Source organism: Felis catus, chromosome F2 (genome assembly GCF_018350175.1).
Source record: "Felis catus isolate Fca126 chromosome F2, F.catus_Fca126_mat1.0, whole genome shotgun sequence".
In the NCBI taxonomy this organism is placed as follows: Eukaryota; Metazoa; Chordata; class Mammalia; order Carnivora; family Felidae; genus Felis; species Felis catus.
This window is the reverse complement of record NC_058385.1, coordinates 9,912,780-9,937,416: the sequence shown is the minus strand read 5'-3', so window position 1 is coordinate 9,937,416 and position 24,637 is coordinate 9,912,780. Positions and strand designations below refer to the sequence as shown.

Here is a 24,637-nt window from a genome sequence, read left to right as displayed (position 1 = left end):
TCTGTTGGACCATTCGCTTTGCCCACCGAACGGTGCGCCCCTCAGGGACAGTCTCCAGGCCTCCTTCCCCAGCGGCCAGCACTCAGTGCACGTTGATAAACCACTGAAACCCACCCCCCTCCCCACTGTGCTCGCCATAGCACTGCTGTTAAAACTAGCTGCAGTGAAGAAGGTTTGGGGTTTTGGTTTGTTGTTTTCACTTCTGATCTGTCACAGACCAGTGTTCCTCGCCTCTGCTCTGTTGGGGGAAATGGATCCCTCGAGCATACGCTGGAGCATCATGGCCGTGTCAAATTGCCGGAGACGTTTGTCAACGATGACTCAGTGTTTCTGTACCGATCTCTCTTTGAAGTAGCAGCAATCCTTGTGGAGGCCCGCACCAGTTCCCAGACCCCACCTTCGAAGAATGTTGCTGTACAGTTTGTGTTTCCTCATTATACAGTCTGATGGGAAATCCTTGCCAAAGAAGGTATGTGGATAAGCAGGCACACCCTTTCTGCTATCCTTCCAGATACTTAGAGCCGAGGGGCAAAACCATCATTTATCTTGTCAGTGGTTCTCGCTCGGATGCTTCATCCCTCCTTGTTCTCCATAGCCCGGTTTTCCCAAGGAAAACAGCAGAGGCCGCACTGCAGAGGCAGGTACGGGAGTGTAGCGTTGGGTCAGCTCCAAAGCACCCAGTTCGGGGGTTTCTGTAAATGGCTACAAGAGTTCTGGGGCGCCTGGGTGGCGCGGTCGGTTAAGCGTCCGACTTCAGCCAGGTCACGATCTCGCACTCCGTGAGTTCGAGCCCCACGTCAGGCTCTGGGTAGATGGCTCGGAGCCTGGAGCCTGTTTCCGATTCTGTGTCTCCCTCTCTCTCTGCCCCTCCCCCGTTCATGCTCTGTCTCTCTCTGTCCCAAAAATAAATAAATGTTGAAAAAAAAATTAAAAAAAAAAAAAAAGAGTTCAAATTCCTTAGCCCTGAAACTACCCTTCCAGTATCGTTGCCCTCTCCTGAAACGCACATGCACTGAAGGCAACTGAACTGAATGAGACCAGTGGTTCTTTGTACAGGACCGACTTCTCACCCCTTGTGTTTGCTTGTACAGCTCCTTCCTTCCATCTCTACGTGTAGACTCTCCTCATTGTTATCCCCCTTAGTCTACATTAAACCTTCCTTGGTATCCCAGAGCCTAATGCCTTGCACATAATAATGCTCACCAAATATCCCTGGAATGAGAACATTTAAGCAAAGACTGCTTCATCTTCACGGTGGGAGCGGCAGTGTCTTTCTGTTGTTCAGATGAGCCAATCAAGACTTAGGTTTCTAACCTCTAGAGGGGTTTTACAGAATGGAGATTTGTTAGAGATGTGGTTTTGGAAGTAATGGATCAACCACATGATTGACTGATTGGATGAATGAAGGCATGAATGGTTTTGACCTGTGGTTGGGAGTCCTAGAAGTTTTGCTTCGTTTTCTATGGCACCTGGAAAGGTTTTCCTGATGGCGTATGATTTTTCCTTTTGGTTCCTGTCTCAAATCTAAGATATTGTAGTCATTGTGTCAAAACATCTGACTCTGAAGGAAATTGCTCATCTTAAAAGATTCACAGCAAGTTTCCAAGTCACATGACAAATGAATGGCTGCCAGGTCTATGCATCAAAAGTCTAGACAGAACTATCTACTTCCTGGAATCATAGATGATACAGGAACCATCTTTTGTTGTTTAAATACGTTTATTTCTTTGAGAGAGAGAGAGAGAGACAGAGAGAGACAGAGAGAGAGAGGGGAACAGAGGATCCAAAGCAGGCTCTGTGCTGACAGCAGAGAGCCCAATGTGGGGCTGGAACTCGTGAACTATGAGATCATGACCTGAGCTGAAGTTAGATGCTTAACTGACTGGACCACCCAGGTGCCCCATTTTTTTTTTCAAGAACCATCTTTTACAGAAAAGGAAGCAGTGGTGCAGAGGACCCCTCATCTGCGTTCCCATGGGGGGTGGCCGGGGTGGGGCTGGAACTGGCCTGCAGACTCCCTCTCCATGCCCTGGAGTCACTCAGTCATCTTTTTTGTGGGTTTGAGGGGCTGGGAGAGGCAGCAGGACATGGGGGGAAGATGCAGGTCAGAGCCAGAAGTCCTGCTTAGAGGTCGGGCTCTCACACTTTCTAGGGCTGATTGTTGGCCAACTCATCGAGTTCCACTGCAGGTGCTTCCTTGTTTGTATTATGGGTACGGGCCCTTCCTAGAATCACAGGGTTTGTGTGTCACCGGGGTTGTCATGAGAACAAGGAAAAGTCTTTCTGTTCCTTCCATATTCCAATCCTACTCCACATGTTGGTTTGTCCCGATTGGTGACACTAACTTGGATCCATTGGTTAAGGTGGTATCCGCTATCTTAATCCATCCATGGTAAGGGGTAAGGTTACTATTTTTCCTTTCTAATTAACTTGTAATTTGGGGGGAGGCTCTTTGAGGCTATGTAAGTATCCCTTTTCCTCATCAGACGTGTATGTATAAGTTTTGTTGCCTGAATCAATTGTTGCTCTGTTGGTGGTAACCTGGTGAAATCTTAACTCAAATGATGTCTTCCACATTTATTAGTTGCCTAAATTGAGCTCTGATAATATGAACAATGAATAACACAAAGGAGTATACGTAGTTTGCTTGTTGGTTTGTTTTTGTTTGTTGGTTTGTTTTTACTCCCTCGGTAAATATTCATGTCCTGGTTACTGTGGTTAAGCACTGGGGGGACATCAGACATGACATCACTGTCCTCTCTCTGTGGTTCTCACTGTCTAATGCCAAACATATGACCATCAGCACAAGAGCAAATAGCTAAAAGTAGACAAAATCTGCAAAAAGTGCTATGGGATCATAGGACCAGGGTGTCAGGGAACGCTGTTTAATCTCCGTAAGTGGCATTTACTGAGAAACAAAGAAGGAGGTGGCCTTTGATGGTGAGGGCATTAGGGGCTGACCAGCACATTCCAGGCAAGGGTTCTCATGGGCAGAGGTCGGGACAGACAGCTTGTAGGGATGCCCCTTCGTACCCTTCAGCACCTCTGTTGGCACTCACACAGAACTGAAAGGCTGAGTTCCCCTCCCCAGGAGGGAACCCCCAGTGGTCGACTTTTCTGGAGGCCTCCCTTGCCCTCCAGCCTCTCATCCCCAATAGGCCCAGTCAGAGAGATGTCCTTGTGTCTTGGAGGGAGAAAAAAAGAAAGATCTCCCTAAAAGTATTGGGTCAGACCTCAACAGCCCACAGAAAACAGCCCCCAGAAACTCTGGCCCCGAGATAATGTTCTAGACTGAGGATGTACGGTCAAAAGCTTACCTGGGTGGCCTGAGTCTCGGCTTTCGTCAGCTATGCAGAGGGGAATCCTGCACTTCTCTCTCAAGGATGCTGCTAGAACTAAGTGTGATTACGTTTGAAGAGCCCCCTGCTCAGTGCCCCCGCATAACTAATGAGATGCGTGTATTAATGGCTGCTTCTCATGATCATTTTATTTCTTTCTCATTTAGAGACAGGGCATATTTGGGGGATTGTTATTATATGGCAGAACATACCAACAATTAATACAATATAGGATGCCACTAACATGCACAATACAGCAGCACCTAACACATTTTACTTCAATGTAATATTCATTAAGATATCTTTTCGATATAATTTTACATCATATAGAAAGAGAACAGGGGCGCCTGGGTGGCGCAGTCAGTTAAGCGTCCGACTTCAGCCAGGTCACGATCTCGCGGTCCGTGAGTTCGAGCCCCGCGTCAGGCTCTGGGCTGATGGCTCGGAGCCTGGAGCCTGTTTCCGATTCTGTGTCTCCCTCTCTCTCTCTGCCCCTCCCCCGTTCATGCTCTGTCTCTCTCTGTCCCAAAAATAAATAAACGTTGAAAAAAAAAATTTATAAAAAAAGAAAGAGAACAAACATAGTTTTTGAACGCTGCTTTGTTTCCAAAAGAGAATTTTAAGATCTAAGCTTGCACTTAGGTTCAGACTATGATTTTTTTGTTGTTGTTTATTTATTTATTTTTGAGAGAGAGAGAGAGAGAGAGAGAGAGAGAGAGAGAGAGAGAGTCGGGGAGGGGCAGAGAGAGGGAGACACAGAATCGAAGCAGGCTCCAAACTGTCGGTACAGAGTTCGACACGGGGCTCGAACTCACAAACTGTGAGATCATGACCTGAGCTGAAGTCGGAGGTTCAACCGACTGATCCACCCATGCGCCCCCAGACAATGATTTTTAAGGACTGACAGATAAAAATTAAAGAGGACCTTTGCCCCTCATTGCTAATTATTAGAGCTGGGCTTTTCATACAAGCCTGCAAATTGGTCCTTGTAATCCCTTCGATACCTGGGACTGAGTGAGGTTGAGCAGGGTCACTAGGCCATGTGGGGGTCGGGTGCAAGACAAAGCACACATATTGGCTGTGTACTAGTAATGCTCTCTTAGACAATAAGTGGATGTGATCGCGAGAGACGCTTGACCCCATTCGAATAGTACATTACATGTTCCCGAACTAAGGTGACTGGGTATTTCCAAAGTGATTGCAGTTGTATGGTATTACGATAAGGACATATGCTTTTCAATAAACTGGCTGGAACTCATACATTTAAACGAGGCTTATCCTTCAGAGCAGTTATTATGGGAGAGGATACCCACATTCTCACAGAGGCGTCATTTCTTAAAATATCCTGGAGCTCGGTTTCTGGAAGGGCTCTGTGATAACATTTAGTTTTTAAACTACATCAGAATGATCAATGCATGCTCTACTCTATAATTGTATCGTATCCTAAAATAAAAATAAAATTCGATCACGCATATTATTTTCCTTTCATTGTTCTCCCAAATGGATCCAATTTCTAAATATCAGGATGATCCATCCAAAGCTTAATGTATCCCGCTTGAGGTTTGTGGGCCCAGGTTCAAGTCTGCATTCCAAGGAGGGCACTCCCTGTCCCGGGACAAGGGCTAAGGAAAGAAGAATCATGGTTGTGCGTCTTGAGAGGACAGACCCAGCATGTAAGATCACTGCACCTGGCATTGATTGAAACTCAAAACCTGGTGCATCTCCGAGCCAATGCAAGCCTGACTCACTCAAAAGCCAACCTCTGTACAGAACTACTCCTGAACTTCTCCAACTGCATCACGAGATGTGCCTGAGATAGCGCAGCTAAGCGGGGCTAGGTCTTCAACTGCAAGTAGCCTCATTTATCCCAGAGTGCTTTGCAAATATGACTTTCTCATGGGAGCCCGGAGGGTTTGGAAGTACTCCATTGTGTCGCACCATTTTCTGCATTCGCTCGCTCGCCCGTTATTTTCATCGCTTTTCATGAGGGAAGCATAGTGCTATATCTTGGGATCATCATAGCAATAACCCTGTCTGTGTGTTTCAAGTGCAATGGAGGGACTGACAAAAATTCATGACATGTTTACCTATATGTACAGTGAGAATTAGGGCGAAATGATCCCTTTTTTCTTTTTATCCGATCTTTTTTTTTTCTGATTTCTTTTTTGTTTCCATCCGATCAGTTTTTCCAGGTTTTCTATAATTACTATGTATTGCTTGCACAATAGGAATAAGCAAGTTTATGTTTTAAAGTGCCCATATCATTTCAGAGGGCAGTTCAACCCATGGTGGAGGGAGTCCTTGACTTGGGTAGTCGAGTGGTGCTCTTTGGCCCCGCCCATTCTTTCTTATTTATTTTATTTTATTTTATTTTATTTTATTTTATTTTTTTAAGAGAGAGAAAGAAAGCATGAGAAGGGGGGGAGAGAGAGAGAGAGAGAAAGAATCTCAAGCAGGCTTCACAGTCAGGTCAGAGTCTGATACAGGGCTTGATCCCATGAACCTGGGATCATGACCTGAGCTGAAATCAAGAGTTGGATGCTCAACGGACAGAGCCACCCAGGCACCCCTGGCCCAGACTATTCTTAGCAGTCCAGGGATCGGCTCCTTCTGGTTGTGCCTCAACACTCTCATGACTTTGTGTGGCCGAGGTCTCCGAGGAGAGCATGAGACCTAGAAACTGGCCCCAACTCAAGGCAACTATTCACCATCTTTAAACTAACCAACCGTCTCAAAGGCACCACACCCAGGGCATTAGTGGGGACTCTGGTGTTGAAAGTGACAGAAAACCCAAATCAAACCTAATACAGAAACGTAGGGGGTGGGGTTTGGTTCACAGAACTGGAAGTCGGATGGGCGTGGCCGAACAGTAGCCCCGTCTCTGCTGGGCCTCACTCTTGGCGGTGACCCCCAGCAGCTCCAGGGTCACCACTACCGTTTATTCTGGTAGAATCTCTTCCCCCTTCTCACTGAGGACCTCTGATTGGGCCCCATGGCCTGAGAATTGGGACACTCTATTATCGGCCCTGCCCGGGTCACTGCCCGGGTCACAGCTGATGCACAAGGGTATGTGGTGGCAGGGTGGGGGGAGGAGAGAGGGGAGCCGGGGGGGGGGGGTGGTGCGGGAGGGCCGTACTGCACGGTCACACCAACAGTGCCCACAGGCACGGCCTCCGAGGACTGTAGCACACTGAGGACGATCTGAGATCAATGGAACTTGTTTGCAGTAGCCCGTTTAGAATTCTCTGGTAGTAAATGACACCAAAACAGAGAGAAGGACAGCAGTGTGCAGACCCTTTTGGTGTTCCTCCCTTATGCTGGCGATGTGGCCAGAGCTCGGGGGGGCCAGGGGCCAGGCAGCCTGGTGGTCTCTCCGGGCAGGCTGCACTGTTCTGTGGATCCACTTGGGGCTGTCACCCCAGAGCCACCGGGCCTCCTGGGCGACCTCGCCGCTTGACAAAATATTTAGGCACTCATCTTGAAAGAGGATAGTTGTGCGAGGTTAACAGACCCTGAGCGTTCACAAATCAAACCACCACCCACAAAATCTAGGCTGGGAGCATCACTTGGACTGGTTAGACTTGTCGTTCTGGAAGTGTCCTTGGCTTGCCTCCCTCCCTCATTTCTGCCCCTGTGTTTCTTGAGCGGATGTTGCCGTTCGCCTCTTCAGCCGTCTTATCCTTAGAACAGACTTTGCCCTTTGTTCTGGGGAGAGCACCCGTGTCCCATCGTCAGCTCTGCATTCTCGGGGATACAATCTCCTTTTGCAAATTGACAAACTGCAGTCGTTTGAAAGAAATGCCACCTCACACAGAGGTCAGTGCTGGTGGAGTTTTAACGAGCTATGCTGAGCGCCGAGCGCTCGTTGGAGAGACAGGATGATTCCTTGTTTTTGCTGGTCTATGACTGCGAGGGAGGGGACAGTGCCAGTGAGGGTGTGTTCGCAGCGTCACAAGCCACCGTGTGGTGTGCATTCCTGCCTTGTGTGTTACCTGCAGGGACATCCATTTTATCCGCAAGGTCTCAGGGTAGAAATGAGATCAGTGCACTTAAAATACCGGCTCAGATAGAATAAGAATCGGCAAACAAGGGACGCCTGGGTGGCTCAGTTGGTGAAGCGACCGACTCTCGGTTTCGGCTCACGCCATGATCCCACGGTTCGTGAGTTCGAGCCCCACATGGGACTTCACGCTGACAGTGTAGGGCCTGCTTGGGATTCTCTCTTCCCCTCTCTCTGTCCCTCCCCCGCTTGCTCTCTCTGCCTCTCTCTCAAAATAAATAAACTTAAAAAAAAAAGGCTCAGCCAACAAAACCTATATTGTAGAATCTTGTGCCCTCTCTTCACATTCAAATCCCGAAAGTAAAGAGGACAACTTCTTTAATAACAGTATGAACACACACACACACACACACACACACATCTCTGTAGAAAGCTTTCACACAAAATCCTTTCAGTTCAACACTTCTAAGTCTTCCAAAGTTGTCACTTTCCAGTAGCATCTAGAACATCATTTACTCCCGTTTGACGGTCTTGCAGCTTCTAGGCCTTTCCAGGCTGGCAGTGGGAGCTGTACCTCTAAATCAGCTCCGACAAGCTCTGAAAATATGCTCGTTTTCACTCGGTCGCCATTCTCGGCCTGTCTTCCGGCGGACCGCCTCTTTCGATTTCAAGTTCAGTGCCATAATACAATTCTGCACAACCAAACCCTGACTTACCACGAGTAGACACAACTACCTACCTCCTAGGTGCAGCGTTTCTAGCCCGTGGAAAAGCCATAATAAGTAATAAGTTCTACAGAAAGCTTTATTTCAGTCAGTCAAGTTCACACGGGGACACGGCACTTAGGGAGAGCTGCTCTCCCTCTCCTTGGCTTCCCTCCCTCCCATGCCAGGTTCACCCAAGTTCCTATTCCTGTGACAGTGCAGCACCGTGAAAAACCCAGTTGGTTTAAGGGATATTGGACCTCAGACGTGCACAATGAAAGGAATAGCAATGTTCAGCTCAGAGCAGGGACTGTCTACCTGGGGTTTTAATTAACGGCACACGTCTATCTACAGTCTCTACATCCCATTTGAATCAAAACGATTATTAGCACTACAGTTAATTTTACAGAGAAATGAAACCCAGAAACTCTTCCGAAGTCAAGTCAAGTGGGAGTTCATTCTGGGCCGCGTGTATGCAAAGTGGGTTTTCCCAGATGAAGCCGCAGTGTGAACATTTAGAGGGGTGGGTTTTCCATCGCTTTCTCGGTGGGAAAAGTTAAATAGACTGACGTGAGATTTAAACAACATTTTGAAACGACAATTAAAACAACAATGGGAGACGTGCCACAGGGCCACGTGTGATTTATTGCCAAACGTTCTCTGCAATAAATAATTGTCACACACACGCGCGGGAGGGAGGTGGGAAGATCAGCTGTGTGGTGTGACGGGGCAGGAAGGCTTAGGAAGGGGGAAGTTTGGTTTGGGGTTCACAGTATTTGAGTTAGAAATTGGGGGGGGGATGGGGTAAGGATGCCCCACGAGTTGTGTCCTCTCCCCTCCTAACCTGTTGGATTCCCCTTTGTGTCCCACAAAACCCTGGACAAGCTGGTCCGCAGCGGGAATTGTTACGTAAATGGATGAAAGAAAGTTTTCCCATGGCTAATTGTTTTCTAAAGTTCAGGCCCCCTTCTTGGTGACAATGCATTCAGAAATTCATGAAATGAAAGAGAACAGGGGGGGAGGAGGAGGGGAGACCCCAGGCCCCACTGGGTGCCGAGTACACGGATTTAACCCTCACAAAAGGATGACCCCTTCCTCCTGAGGAGGAAGAAGCACCAAACAGTGTCTCTGTTTTGCAGATGAGGAAACTGAGGCCGAGCAAGCTTGCGTGAGCTGCTGAAGGTTCACAGCGGGAAGAGAAGGTATGGAGAGCGGAGCCCTCAGAAACCAAAGCGGAGTGGGGAGTGGGGGGGGGGGTCTGGCACTTTTCTGGGGATGGGAGAGTGTGAGATGCCACCACTGGCTGGGGCACGGACACGGAAGTTTCCAGTTCGCAGAAATGCTTCTGCCTCCGGTTGGCTGCAGTCTAGGCTACTGATTTTTCTGTCTCCGGGAGCCTCCACCCTGCGAGGGTTTGCTGGTCTGCACTGGGCTGTTGGTTTCCGTGGTCTTTGTCCTGAAAATGAGGCCTGAGGGGCGCCTGGGTGGCTCAGTCGGTTAAGCGTCCGACTTCAGCTCAGGTCACGATCTCGCGGTCCACGAGTTCGAGCCCCGCGTCGGGCTCTGGGCTGATGGCTCAGAGCCTGGAGCCTGCTTCCGATTCTGTGTTTCCCTCTCTCTCTGCCTCTCCCCCGTTCATGCTGTGTCTCTCTCTGTCTCAAAAATAAATAAACATTAAAAAAAAAATTAAAAAAAAAAAAAAAAAGAAAATGAGGCCTGAGCTCAAGTTGTGTGACCAGCTTATGTAGGTATGATATATATATACATATATATATATACACACACTTGCGCATATATATTTTTATTTATACATTTGTAGTATATGTATGTATATTTATGTACGTATATATGTATGTATATTATATATGTATAATTGTATATGTATGTCTGTTATATACGTATACATAATGTATTTCCATATAGTTATACGTGTATATATATATATTTATATACAGATCTTTTACTTTATTATAAAGATATGAAAAAGTGTTTATTTGAAATCATGTATTACTTGGTATCATTTACTTTTCTGTTACAGAAATGATTTTAATTAAACAAAATAAAAATAAGACTAGCGTGGGGCACCTGGGTGGCTCAAGTGGGTTCAGTGTCCAAGTTTGGCTTGGGTTATGATCTCACGGTTCGTGGGCTCCAGCCCCGCATTGGGCTCTGTGCTGACAGGGTGGAGCCTGCTTGGGATTCTCCCTCCCTCTCTCTCTCTCTCTCTCTCTCTCTCTCTCTGTCTCCCTCTGCCCCTCCTCCACTCGCACTGTCTCTGTCTCTCTGAAAATAAAGAAATAAAGCTTAAAAAAAAGTAAGACTAGCGAACAGTGGCACTTGGTGGTGATTAAAGTAGGACTAAGCAGTCGGTTGAGTGTCTGACTTCAGCTCAGGTCACGATCTCACAGTTGGTGAGTTCGAGCCCCATGTCGGGCTCTGGGCTGACAGCTCGGAGCCTGGAGCCTGCTTCGGATTCTGCGTCTCCCTCTCTCTCTGCCCCTCCCCCACTTGTGCTCTGTCTCTGTCTACCAAAAATAAATAAAATGTAAAATAAAATAAAGTAGGACTAAGCAAACAAACGCTCTGTGTCGGGAGAACATGAACTTTTGCCAGTGTGCCTTCTGTCATCTGACGCCACGGGTCACCGTAGCCCTCTTCTTCTCTTTCCTGGACGTCTGACTGTTGTGGACTGGGTACGGAGGTACCGGGGACACAGCTGGTGACAAGGGCGGGCCATGAGGCCACGCACCCGCCTGGCCGTCAGCTGGTTTCTGTGATCTTCAGGGAACTGAGCTCCTCCAAAGCGGTTCCTGACTCAGTGCAATCGTCTACACTACACCTGTCTCTCAGGATGGAAGCGTCCCCACGGGGATTCCAGAGAACAAGCTTAGGTTTACTGGCGTGTCCCAACCCGCAGCGTCCCCTCCAGGGCATCTGACTGATACTACCTTTTCCTTTCTTAGGGACTCACCACTAAGTAGCTAACCCCTTTTCTTCTCCTCAGCCCCGTGGGTCCCGCAGTGTATTTGCTGTGTCTGTAGCCGGGATTGCTTTTCTCTGATATGTCCGAGGTCCCTCCCTCACCTCCCTCAGTTTTTCCTCAAATGACACCCCAAGTAAGGCCACTGCCTATCACTGCGGCCCTGTTGTATTCCTTTGTCCCAAGCTTGTGTGATTGTCTCAGCGTCTGTACATCTGTCTATTTAGTCTGTCTCACAGGGAGATCAGAGCTCTTGAGAGGGGGCGCATTCTGCCTGCGGGGCTCACCGTGGTGTCCCCAGGCTCAGAGCGGCGCCTGGGACAGGGCGGCCACTGGCAGAAGGGAAGGCTCTCTGCTAAGCCTTTCTGGTCTCTCCCCTGAGATTAGGACTCCTAATCTGAGATCTTGGGTTTTTTTCCTTACCTCGTATTCATTCAGTGAACATGAAGCACCTTCACGCAATACGCGCACCACAGTCAAGGAGGCACTGGCGACACAGCAGCGGGGCAAGGGTCCCCGTCTTCAGGGAGGTTACCTCCGCACGGGCGCGTGTGAGAACAGAGGAAAATGGAACGGAACTGTGTTACCACCTTAGCTGTGGCTCCCTCTTCTCACTAGGCAAGATGTTTGTTCTCTAATCTTTTCTTTTCCCCCAAACCTGAATGCGTTCAGGACGTTCAATCACCAGGCAAAGAGGGCTCAGAGTACGTATATGTTAGAGAAGATGCTTTACTTTTTCTTTTCAGTTCGAAATCGGCCTTCCTATCTGCTGGGCTACATGTCACGTCAAATTCCCCTGCAAAGAACCCCCTCTGCCAAATCGCCAGGATTTTAATTAAAAAAAAAATAACGGAAGTGTGGGGCGCCTGGGTGGCTCAGTTGGTTGGGCGGCTGACTTCGGCTCAGGTCATGATCTCACAGTTCGTGAGTTCGAGCGCCGCGTGGGGCTCTGCGCTGACAGCTCGGAGCCTGGAGCCTGCCTTGGATTCTGTGTCTTCCCCTCTCTCTGCCCCTCCCCTGCTCACGCTCTGTGTCTCTCTGTCTCTCAATAATAAATAAACGTTAAAAAAAAATAACGGTAGTGTAATGTGACCCCCAGTACATTTGTCTGGAGTACATTCTTCAAGGAGTCTGACACGTGCATGCACACGAACACGTAATCATTTAAGTGCAGAAAGCACAAAAATCCACTTCGGCCATTAAACTGGATTTAAAAGGCATCAGGTGGTGAATTAAAGGCTGGAGACCAAACCTTGGGAACCCGAAATGCTGTCCAAATCTCAACTCGCAGATTCCTTACACCAAAGAATTCTCAGCAGATGGAAACAAAATCCATAAACTCCGAGCAAGGAGTCTTTAGGGAAGGGGGTGGTTTTTAAATCCCAGGCTCACACACCGAGCTGCTCTGAGAAATCCGCAACATGGACAAAACATACCAAGCCTTTGTTCAGACCGAATGGAGTAATTTTCTCGCCACCGCAGACATCCGCCCCACGTTCCCGGACCACGTGCACCTGTCAGTTCACTGGGAGAAAAGAAGAAAAGCCTTTAGTGAACTAGCCACATGCCCATGAGGTTACCGAATAAATGTGTCCACCACGTTTCCTTCCAGAATAAAATGCCTCGTCGTTCCGGTCCTTAACATGGTCGAGAACCCCGTGGGGGAAATGATGTGCCTGCCGGAAACATTTGGAGTTTGGAGCTCGGCAGCCGAGAGCTCAGGGTGCACACAAGACACTCACCTGGCTGCCGTTCTCCGTCTCTTACAAAAAGGCACAGATTAAGCACGCCTAGAACTCCTCGAAAGCTTCCAAACTTACCTACACTCAGAAAGGCAAAGCAGGCTACCCCAAGCATCTTGGGAGGCAGAGCCCTGAGAGCCCTCCCTCCTAGTTTCCCTTCTCCCAGTCGATCTTCCGTATGTTCCCAATCACCAGCCACCACAGTTTCATCCAGTTGAGAGAGAAATTGCATTCATGCATGGTTGGCCTTTTCCTTTTTTTTTTTTTTTAATTCCCCAGTGAGCAGAATTTCCCAGAGAACAGGCTGGTGAGCCCCTGGTTGAGAGGTCAGTGTGCACAAACTGAAAGGCTCAAATGGGAGGCGATTCTGAGCCAGTTTTGCCGTGGAGACAGACTGCCAGGGGGGCTTTCAACGGTGTATACCCAGGAGCGCTATCTTGAGTATGTATTTTCATTCAAAAGGTAAGCTTTTGTATTCAGGTAAGGAAATGGGGTGTGTTACTCCTTGGCCTTGGAGACAAATGGAGGAAGGAAGTCAAGATAAAGATTCTGCATTCTTAGATGGTCACTATCCCCAGCCCATCCCAAGCAGAGCTCCCCGCTGCTTTGAGCTACGGTTTGGAGGGAATAGGAGACTTTTGCTTTCATTTATTTATTTTCTGAGAGAGGGAAGGAGGGGAGGGGTGAGCAGGAGAGAGGGGCAGAGGGAGAGAGAGAGAATTTTAAGCAGGCTCCATGCTCATTGTGGAGCTGGCCAGCAGACTCGATCTCACCCATGACCCTGAGATCACGACCTGAGCTGAAATCAAGAGTCCGTTGGCTCAACCCACTGAGCCATTCAGGCGCCCTGATTCCCCTTCTTTTTTTTTTTTTTAATGTTTATTTATTTTTGAGAGAGAGAGAGAGGGAGAGAGAAAGAGAGAGAAGGAGAGAGAGACCTGGGAAGGGGCAGAGAGAGAGAGAGAAAGGGAGACATAGAATCTGAACCAGACTCCGAGCTGTCAGCACAGAGCCTGCATGGGACTCAAACTCACGAATGGCGAGATCGTGACCTGAGCCAAAGTCAGATGCTTCATCCACTGAGCCACCCAGGCCCCCCTCCACTTCTTTTGAATGAGTGAGAAATTCTTGCTTATAAAATCCTTTTATGCAGGGAAGTCCCTCTTGTGGACTCCTATGACCTTAAATGTGTTTTTTTTTTTTAATTTTTTTTTTTAATTTTTTGCTTTTGTGTTTTCATTTTCCAAAAACAAATACTAGGGCGAGAAACTCTTTTTTTTAAATTTTTTTTATTTTTTTAAACATTTTTATTTATTTTTGGGACAGAGAGAGACAGAGCATGAACGGGGGAGGGTCACAGAGAGAGGGAGACACAGAATCGGAAACAGGCTCCAGGCTCTGAGCTGTCAGCACAGAGCCCGACGCGGGGCTCGAACTCACGGACCGTGAGGTCATGACCTGAGCCGAAGTCGGACACTCAACCGACCGAGCCACCCAGGCGCCCCTAGGGCGAGAAACTCTTAGATGCCAACCCCAGTTCTCATCTGTAGCAGGACTCTAACAGAGTGTCACTGTCAGAGGCAGGAGGGGCAGAAGGACAAGCTGATGAGGGGACCCTGAAGCCATGAGGTGGGATTAGGTGAGGAGCTAGGTCTGGATTCTTCCATTCATTCTGAGGATACCCCACAGTCAGCACTCCTGTACCTGGAGCTCAACGGGGTGAAGGGGGCGAAAGAACACCCAAGATCGACCATAACTTACCGAATGAGAGGATTTCAGATTGCGCTAAATGCCAGGAAGGAAATTAGCAGGGGACGGAGATTAATGAACACAAGGAGTCAACTTTACGGCAACAGAAATGAAACCTGAGAGGACAGGTCTGCCACGTGAGGAGGGAATTTCAAGAGGACAATGGCCTGTTAAGGAGGCAGCGACCCTGGACCCTGGGAGTTGGGGTGAGAGGAGCTGGTGCGCTCACAAACACGAGTGAGAGCGGAGGGAATGGGGAGCCTCGGTGTTGGGGGGCCAAGCCTGTGAGAGACACCACAGGGTCTCACGGCCTGAGGTGCAGCATTTTTAATTTTGTCATAGTACAAAATTAATATCGGTGGGAAATCACTGAATGGTTTTGAGCAGTGGAATGATACTACGCACGGTTGGTTTTGCAAAGGTCGCCTTTGGTTGTTTAACGGGAATGAATTGAGGGGGGAGCAGAGTGGAGCAGGCGTTCAGAGGCTACGGCTCAGAAGTAGGATTGCAAAATGTAACAAAAGTATCTCCTTTCTTTCTTTCTTAAATGTTTATTTACTCTTGAGACAGAGACAGAGCATGAGTGGGGGAGGGGCAGAGAGAGAGGGAGACACAGAATCCGAAGCAGGCTCCAGGCTCTGAGCCGTCAGCCCAGAGCCTAACGCGGGGCTCGAACTCATAAACCGTGAGATCGTGACCTGAGCCGGAGTCGGACGCTCAACCGACTGAGCCACCCAGGCGCCCCTCAAAAGTATTTTCCAATACCAGACAATGATAGCATTCTCCCTGGTTTCCATTTAGTCACTTTTGGAGGGTACAGGTTAAAAAGGCAGATACCTGGGCCCACTCCTTGGGATTCTGACTCAGGATGTCTGGAGTGGCACTCAGGAATTTGCTTTGTATTGAGAACCTCAAAGGATTCAAATACAATGTTTCAGGGGCACTTTTCGAGAAACAAAGTGTTGGAGCCGGCCCTTTGATCCTGCCTCTTGCTGGAATAATGTGACCATCTTTTAAGCCTTATTGGTTGCATTCCAACTGAGGCAACAGTCTGGATGGGCCAGGCTGTGCCTTAGGGCAAAATAATCCCCCAGATGGGGGTCATTTACAAGGGCAGAGTTCATCCCCTGGGGTTTGTATATCCACTCTGTGTTGGGGGTGGAGGGCTCTGTTCTACATTGTCCTCATTCGGGAATCTAAGGGCCACTCCGCCTTCTGGAACTTTGCTGGCTGCCGTGTTTGAGGAAAGAGAAGATGAAAAATCTGGGACTAGCTCCTCCCTCCTCTAACATAGTCACTTCCATTCATGGTTCATTGGCCACAACTAATGCTAGGGGATGTGAACAGGCAGTCCTCTTGTGAGCAGGAAGGAGGAAGAAGCAAATGCCCCAGAGGATCCGGGATGCCGAGAATCAGGCCGGTAAAAATGGTCCCTAAGCTCCTGAGGAATACTGGGCAGCCACGGATGGCAGGGTTACCAAAATAACACGAAAACAGTGATAAGTCTTTCCAAAATTGCTAGAAGCTTCCTGAGAGAAATTTCTTAATCTCTATTAAGTATCTTATATCTGCTATGGTTAAATTGAGAAAGAGGTCATGCACATTAATAGGAAGTCTAATTAAAGTTTCTTTAAATATCTAGTAGTTTTTGAGGCCAGGGGCCCTGCAAAGGAATGATAGGGTAGATGGCGACCACGTCACGTGACGGAATTGTTAGGGGGCGTGGTCCCCCCCCCCCAACCCCGTTCCCTGGCCCTGGTGCTTAGTGAGGGTGGTGGAGGTCTCGTCTCCCTGTTCTGGCTCCACTGGTCAGTTCACCTGCTCCGCAGCCCTGCCTGAGTCCCGCCTCCTCCTTGCTCGGCACCCGTTTCCTCCTCTATAAAATAGGATAGAGAGGGCTAGCTGATCAGTGACGTCCCTCTCAGAAGAACCAAGAAGCTTCAGGCCTGATGGGATCAAAAGCGAGAACTAATCTGGAGTCACTCACTGCACGGAAGAATCACAAGCCAGCCTACGTAACTGGGTTTGAAAGTTCTGGGGAACGTCCGGCAACACAGTTTACCTCCCGCAAAGGAGCAAAAGTGGCTCCCCACCCTGCTAGGTGCTAATAACTCATTACGGACTGAGTGCTTTATGGACATGGATTTGCATTTCACTCTTCCCACTGACTGGATGGGTGCCTTGGAGAAGTTGCCCAAGCCTCAGATCTCTCATCGGCAAAGCAGATTCTAATTCACTTCTAACGTTCTTGTGAGAATGAAATGAGAGAATGTGACAAAGGGCTTCTTAGCATCGCATCGAAGGCATACTAATGGTTGTCTCGTGAATGTGGAATGAATAAAGTGCCCGATAAAGTGAACGACTCTGTCATTATCATTATCACGGCTTTGTACATTGGTGTGCACTCGGCCACGTTCAGTTCTGTCACCTTCTGACACCAGGACATGTTTCTGGAGATTCCTTCCATTCAGAGAAGAATCTTTCTATAGGCTTCATTCCTTTCCCCCGCTAGAGGCTGGTGCAGACAATGCCAGTAAGTGAAGTATTTGGCCCCCATCAGGCCTTGCCTGCCATCTCACTTGCCATGACCACATGAACCCAGCCTTCTCTGAATTTTCATAACCCCGCACTTCATTCTAAAGTTCCGAAAACAGCTCTCGGTGCTGCCACGAAGCCCTGAGGCCAAGGGAACACCCGCGCCAGATGACTTTTCTTCTGTTTTGCAGGTGAGGGAATGGAGGCAAAGTTTTGGGCAGACGGGTCTCGGTTAGCGGAGGAGGGGGGTCTCACAAGGCTGCCGAGGCCCATCTCTCTTTGGCTTTTCCTTCTGCTGGGTTTCCGCCACAGCAAGAGAGTGTGAACCACACATAGGAGAGAAACCCTCCACGCAGGTGACTTTGTTCAGAGCCAGACACACAACCACAGAGCCTGTCTTTCATCGCGTCACTCTCGGACAGCTGTGTAGAAGCCGAGGGAACTCTCGGTCACCTTACAGGGCTAAGTGGACAAAGCAGGTGTCACATTTTCAAAACTGTGGTGAGATTAATCATCCTTTCTGAGTGAAGGACCTCTTCAGTTTTTCGGGAGCATCTTTAACCTTCTTATTCCTCCCCCAGCGCATCTTCTGGCCAGAACACTCCGTGTACCTCCCCAAGGACGGCAGAAGGGAATCATGCTGATTCACCAAATCGCCCAAATGTGTTCCCTGATTGTTGAATTACGGGCAGACATTCATCTCTGTTTATCCCTTCTGAAAGTCCTTGGTCAGAAAAGACAGGACGTACCTTCAAAACACAGCACACCCAGAACTGAAAGAATGCCATTCTGAACAGCGTTGTCTCTTTGAACTTAGCAGGCTGTGTGTTGTTATTCATAATGCAACGGCTTGAAGTCTTTTTCTAAATTTTATTGGTTACCGTTTTGGTAAGAGTGAAAACTGCAGAAATTCTGACTGTCTGAGACATGTTTGTATATACAGACAGCAGATGAAATTATCAAGATGGATTTAAGAGCACTTTGGTTTTAAAGTACAACACTCAGTCTGCCTTTTTCTGTCTTGAGCTGGAATTGCAGTGTTGAGTTCACGCCCCTTTCTGCCACTTACTTCCTCTGGGATCTCGGTTAAGGAGCTTAACCTCCATGGAACTGAGGTGCTTCACCTGCAAAATGAAACAATAACGACCACCTTGGGTTCATCTGAGAACACTTTTGGAGTAACTAGCACAGGACAGAACAGTGATAGGTTAAAAAAAAATCCAGTCGACACTTACGAAGCATCTACTATATATTCTAGGCGGCTGTGCTGTGCCCTGGCCAACTCTGGGATCACAGTTCACCTTATACTCTGGAGATTTATGAATTAATAGGGCAGTTTTGTTTTTTTTTTTTTAGCCCGGCAGAAAATAAAATGTTTTGAGGAAGGTATACCTTATAACAATTTACACAAAGGCACCATTTAGGCTGGCAAAGGCTGGGTCAGTGGGCAGGACAAAAAAGTTACTATGTAGTGGGAGAAGGCAACATCGAAACTCAAAAATATCACTGGTTGATGGTTGTGTTGAATCTCGAAAAAGCAGGAGTCCGCGAAGTCAAGGAGGAAGGGAAAGGCATTCCTCACAGAATTAAAAACTACTGAAACTCAGCAGTAGTGATTTTAAAAGATGGGTATAAATTCCATGATGTTTCTTCCTTTAAAAGATGAGGACTAATCCTCCTCTCTAGGAGGGTGGGTTGTATTTAGTGACACGCTTTTAGTCAATTGAATATGGTGGAGGTGTGTGTGACTTCAGATATTGGGTATCAGCAGATATTGGATCATAAAACGTATCATGGCTTCCTCCTTGCTGTCCCTGTTCAGTCACTCCCTGTAGAGGAACCCAGACGCCATGTTGTAAGGACTCTTGGCAACATCACGTGATTCATCTTGGACTTTTGGATTCTCCAGCCCCAGTCAAGCCTCCAGCTGATGCAGCCCCAAATGACATTTTGTCTGGAGCCTAATGAGATACCCTGAGCCAGAAGCATCTGACTAAGCCACTCCAGGATTCCTGACCCACAGAGAGTGAGATAATAAATACTTGTTGTTATAAGTTGCTCAGCTTTGGGGAAATTTATTTTGCAGAACAGATCACTACCACACTGGCAAAAACTCCCAGTGGAAACTTCCTCTGATTGGAGACTGGGGCTTGAGTGGTTGGAGCCTGGGGGCCTGGAGACAGAGAAAAGGGGGTCTGAAAAGTAAACACCCCACATTCGCTTAGAAGAAGTTAGGATTTATCCTATCAGCAATATATTCAAGCTGGAGGATGTTTTCACATAGAGAAGAGACATGATCAGAGTTGATTATGATATCTTTGGCATGAAGTGGAATGGGAAGGGAGATTGGCTGGCAGCAGAGGGATCTCCAGTTAGGAGGTTAGAGGAACAGTAGTTCAGGTACAAAGACATGGCAGAGGGGTGGAATCTGGGAGGACTGTCTTAAAATTTGGTGGTTCTCAGAAACAACCAGTATTTGGGGCCATCTTGTGAAATCATGCTTCACCCTGCATTGTGCGTGGGGAAAAGTATGCTGAACTATATTCCTACTAACGTTATCATTATCATCAGACACACACACACACACACACACGTGCGTGCACACACACGAGATAACTTTTCGTGCTCTAACAGAATCAGCACTTTGTGAAAAGGACTTTAGGAAGTCCTTTTAGGAAGTCTCTCACGCTTAGGATTTAATAGTAAGCCTCTGAAACAGTCCTTTATGGAAACTCTAATTTCAAGAACAAAAAGGAAATAAGGGGCCCCCACCTTCTATGAAAGGAACGAAAAGGCTCACATTTGTTCACTATTCTAACGAGGCCACACAGGATTAGACTGAATTATGGTGGGATGCAGATTACATGTGGTTTTCAAATGCTGGAAGGCTCAACAGGATCCATGACTAAAACAGCATGGGCAGTGATGTTAAATTAGCTAAGAAGTGCTCTTCTTCCAAAAAAAAAACTGGTTTCCTTAGAAAAATGACACAATTTTTGGTATTTCAATAGCCCTAGAAAGAGATGGATATATAAATACTAAGCCATGAATATTTCAAATGGCCACATTTCTTCCCTAATGGTTAGGGAATATAAGAATATATATATATGTGCGTGTGTGTGTGTGTGTGTGTGTGTGAGTGTATTATATATATATATATATATAATATAGATAATATATATAAAACATATATAATATATATTATATATGATATATAACTATAAATGTTTTATATATATATAAAAAATATATATATATATAAAACTTATTTTGAACTAAATGAAAGAAACCTATTTTCATTCTATTATCCTGAATGTGCTGTGTCATCACCCACGCCAAGCTGCATTTCAGAATGTTTCTTCTGGGAAGTAGAAGTCTAGTTGAACTGAAAACTAATCAGAGAACCAGAAAGAATTCAAACCCAGCAGAGAGTCAAGGAACCAAATTTGATCTCCAGAAGGAAAGTGTTACAAACAGTAGTGGTTGGGAATCTTATCATTTCTGTTTCTGAAAAGTTTTCAAACGATGCGTTCTTTCACGCTAACATATCATGTGGAAATTTGAAGAAGTGTTAGCCTTCAAATAACTTGATTCAGTAAACAGTTGAATACTCAATGTCCTCATAAGAGGAGATAAGGTAGGTCCATTAAGAAGAATGATGTTTCTCGGAAAGTAAATGTGAGAACCTGTGCTCCTTGAGGCAGAGACCGTGATGTTGACCACGATAGTCATGTGCCTACCGTGGGTGCTGAAAAAGGGAGCCGCTCGTCCAATGACCTGTTGAAAGAGGAACGAATGAACGGGTGGGCAGGCGTATGGACACAGGTAATGTTCACGATGTCGGGCTTGTACAAATAAAGACCATTCAAGGGGATGTCTCCGCTGTATGAACTCATAAATATTTACAACTGGAGTCTTGGAGAAGATGTGAAAAATCCTGATGTGTAAGAAAAGGTAAAAATAACAAACGTGTGAACTAAGTAAAGAAGAGGCAGCATATTTTAGGAAGCCGGATGAAGCTATTTTAACAAAAGCACATTGCTATCGCTATCATTCGGAAGAACTGTGATGTGGTGAAAATAACTTAATGAAACAATGTGTCTTCAACACGATCAAAAATCCGCTTCTGGCCCACAGTCCAAAGTTAAACGTTGAAGGAGGGAGCAAAGAAAAGGACAAAGAGAAACCACCACCATTAGTGCCTGCACCAGAGCTATTTATTAGCGTAACTTTTTTTTTTTTGTTTCTTAAAGATTTCATAACAACTGAAGTATGTACAAAGTCTTACAGCATTTACACCATAAAAAGTTTCCCATTAGCCGATGAAGTCTAAGGTAGTGCTGCTGAGAACTTCGGGGCATGAGTACAGAGCAATGAAGCAGACTGCCACACGTTTACCTCTCTGCGACCGCACCGCGACTATCAGCTGGTCCACAGCTAACTAACCACCTGCGGGACAGGTTACTGGGGAAAACGGGGAATAAGGTGATAGGCAGCACTAGAGACCAAAGGCGGGGGGGCGGGGCGGGGGGGGGGACGGGAAGCTACATGGCATCATGTCTCTACAGTTTCCTAGAGCTGTAACAAAGGTCCACAGCCTGAGAGAATAACATAGGCAAGACAACACAATCGCACTGCTCGGATATGGTTCAGCTACGGAAGGTATTCACTTCTGCATGGGAGGCTCTATACTGATATGGCTGGTATTTCCATTTGTGTTTATGTCTTCAGAGAACTCAAACCTGCTCAAGCCCCACCCCCCTCTCCCAAATAAATCAACAACGCAGGAAGGGGAGGAGAGAGGGAAGAGAATCAGCATAGAATCAGTTCTTGATCAAAAACCTTTTTGTTTTGTTTTGTTTTGTTTTTTAAGACATTTAGTATCAGCTTTAGGATGGCCATTCCCGTCAAAAGATTAATAGTAGGAATTTTGGAATCAACCCAAATCAGAACATCAACAAAACCCCCAACCCCCGGACTCCTAGATTTAATCGCCCTCGTTGTATCTGATTGTCTTTCCTCGGGGTCAGTATTACACAGAAGCACCAACATTTTACACACGGAGTCGGACACAGAACGTAGCACGGTTGCCCCATTACTTTAACGAGTGGCAGGAGAATTCCAATACGCGAACGCTTAACATCAGGCTCACCGCTTTTCTTCCTCAGAAAACCCAGCCTGGTTCTCTCACTCAGGTCAGTCACTGTTATCCGTTTGGTAGCAGATCCCATTTCCTTCCCCACCGTTTGGGTCTCGCGTGTAGGCAAATTGGCTTTTTACTTCGAAACGGTTCTCCTCTCAACTTAAAAGCCAGTGGATGAGATTTTTAATTAAGACACAATAGCGCGGGATAGAAAAACACAAGAACCACATAAATATCGAAGAAGTTGTCTACCGTTTTTCGTGTAAACAGTTTTGCTCAAAAGATCGAAGCCCTAGTTGGGTTCTGGCCGCAAACTCTTGGCAGGTGACGTGCGTTCAGCCGGGCTCTGCAGCGATGGTGGACGTGGAAGCCGGGTCGGTCCCCATGTTGACAGGCATGCAACTTGGAAACATTGCACAACAAGCAACACAAAGAGAGTGGAGAAGCTCACAACACTTCAAGGAGACCTCACACCCTTCACGACTGCGGATGCACAGACAGAGACCCACCCCTCCCTCCTTCCCACGGCCTTTCTGTCTCACACGTGGGAGACCTTCTGTGACTCTCTGGCTTGTTTGATGCTATACAACCACTTGATGATCCTCGCGTTTCTTTCGATGGCAGAGATGCCGTAGGGCACCCGGTCATTGGCACTGTCGTCATTCCTAAGGTCACTGTTACTGTCCTGAGACTGTTCGCAGTCTGAGCTGATCATGCTTGCGCTGCGGAAGTTGAGGGATATGATGTCGGAGTTGGCCCGGGCAAAGTTTTCCATGCCGAGGTTCTCCAGCTCCTCGGGGTCCAGTCCGCAGTAGTTGAAGAACCTCTCCACGTCCGCGTCCACCCGGAAATACCGGTCGCTCAAGTCCGACTTGGACCGCTGGAGCGAGGGCCTCCGGCTGACGCCGCAGGCCGGTTCCACCGCGTCGGCCTCGGGGGACTTCGCGGTGGCCGCGGCCGCGACCTTGGGCTTGGGAGGCAGGGGGGGCGCGGAGCTGCTGCAGGGGATCGCTTTCAAGGGCTTCGCGCTGGTCACCCTGCGGATGTCCGAGGAGCTGTGCGAGACGTGGAGGAAGGACTCGGCCGCCGGCTCCAGCAGCCGCCGGCCCCCGTGGGAGCCGCCCTCCTGCGGGCTGCCGCGGCCCTGCGTGGGGTACACCTTCAGGGACTCGGCGAACGAGTGCCGCTGCAGGTCGGCGGAGTCCGGCCGGTGGGGCGGCCAGTTCCGGGCGCTGTGCTTGTGCCCCGAGCCCGAGCTGGAGCCCTCCGAGCTGTTGATGATGTTCTTCAGGATCTCGAGCTTCAGGGTCTCCCTCTGCACGCCGCTCTCGGTCTTGGCGTGGCCGCCGAACACGCGGAGCGTCGGGCTGCCCAGGGCGCGCTTGGCCGCGGGGCACACGGGCGGCTTGGCCAGCACGGCCGGCTTCACGGGCTCCTGCTTGGCGTTGATGACCTCCTGGCTCTTGACGTACTTGGCCTTGTCGGCCTCCAGCCTCTCCACGGCGCTGAGTCTCTTGGGGTTGGGCTCGGCCTGCCTGCGGAAGTAGTCGGGGCCTTTGTTGAGGATGCGCAGGGGCACGGCCGAGGTGAAGGTGCCCGCGGGGCTGACCGGCTTCACCATGCTACCTGTCTGGAGCGTCTCCGTGGGCATGGTGGGTGGCCTCTCCCCGGCAGCCGTGTTGGATTCTCGTCTGGGCGCCTCCGGGTGCGCGGGGCAGACACATGTACATGAAGCACGCAGGGCGGCGCACGGAGCCTGGGGTCTGGGAGTCGTCAGCAGCAGCAGCAGCAACAGCGGCGGCGGCGCCTCATCTCACGGCTCGCCGACCGCCCCCCGCGCCCCCCGCCTCCGATCCGCTCGCCCCCTTCTCCGGAAGGCCACGAGCCACGAGTGCCTCTGATGCGCCCGGCCGCCTCCTTTCTTCTCCCCGAACGACGTGGGAGTCTCCTCCGGGTCTTTGTGTTCGACTGCAGGCAGAGCTGAAACACACAACAACCAACCGCGGGTTAGGACGGGCGAGTGACATCACGGCTGTAGCAACAGAGAAAGCCCGCGGCGCCCCCGCCCCCGCCGCCGCCCCCCCCCCCCACCCCACCCCCGCCGGCCGCGCCTGGGCGGCGGGGCCCCGGGGCCCGGAGCGCGCGCCCCGGGCGCCCTCAGTCGGACGCGGGGGCTCCGGGCGCGCGCGCACGGGGGCCGCGCTCTCCCACGCGTGCGGGCTCTCGCGGCTGCCTCCCCGTGGCCGCGATCCGCCCCCCGATCACGCCCGGCGGGCGTCCCTCGCACCAAACCCAGCAAATCCTGGGTGGGTGTGGAAATGCGGGCCTGGCCAGGGCCGGGTCCCCGGGGCCCTGAACCCCGCGGCGTTGCGAGGCTCCCGCATCCGCGCCGGCGACCGCGTCGGGGAGTCGGGGAGTCGGGGAGCGCCGTCTCCTTCCCTCCGGC

At 49.0% G+C, this 24,637-nt stretch overlaps 1 protein-coding gene and 2 long non-coding RNA genes across 11 annotated transcripts in view; 1 reads left to right on the top strand and 2 right to left on the bottom strand.

Moving 5' to 3' along the window:
* Window positions 1-9,636: 9,636 nt before the first annotated feature.
* LOC109495985 lies at window positions 9,637-13,061 on the bottom strand. The gene is made up of 4 exons (XR_002151721.2): window positions 12,843-13,061; window positions 12,459-12,547; window positions 11,446-11,557; window positions 9,637-9,694 (listed from the first exon to the last, which is right to left on the bottom strand). It is a non-coding gene; the product is annotated as an uncharacterized LOC109495985 (long non-coding RNA).
* LOC123383147 lies at window positions 13,048-19,105 on the top strand. Its single transcript, XR_006592584.1, has 2 exons — window positions 13,048-13,226; window positions 18,871-19,105. It is a non-coding gene; the product is annotated as an uncharacterized LOC123383147 (long non-coding RNA).
* A 2,142-nt stretch (window positions 19,106-21,247) lies between these two features.
* The window catches only part of FAM110B (family with sequence similarity 110 member B), a 144,520-nt gene continuing 141,130 nt past the window's right edge, over window positions 21,248-24,637 (bottom strand). For 8 of the 9 annotated variants that reach the window (XM_045050183.1, XM_023248664.2, XM_023248667.2 and 5 more), the window contains one exon: window positions 21,248-24,171. In XM_045050183.1, coding sequence (XP_044906118.1) covers window positions 22,730-23,842 — 1,113 coding nt within the window. In that variant the 5' untranslated portion in view covers window positions 23,843-24,171 and the 3' untranslated portion in view covers window positions 21,248-22,729. Of the gene's footprint in view, window positions 24,172-24,478; window positions 24,628-24,637 lie in introns of those variants that run through there. The other variant, XM_023248668.2, reaches the window with a different exon arrangement.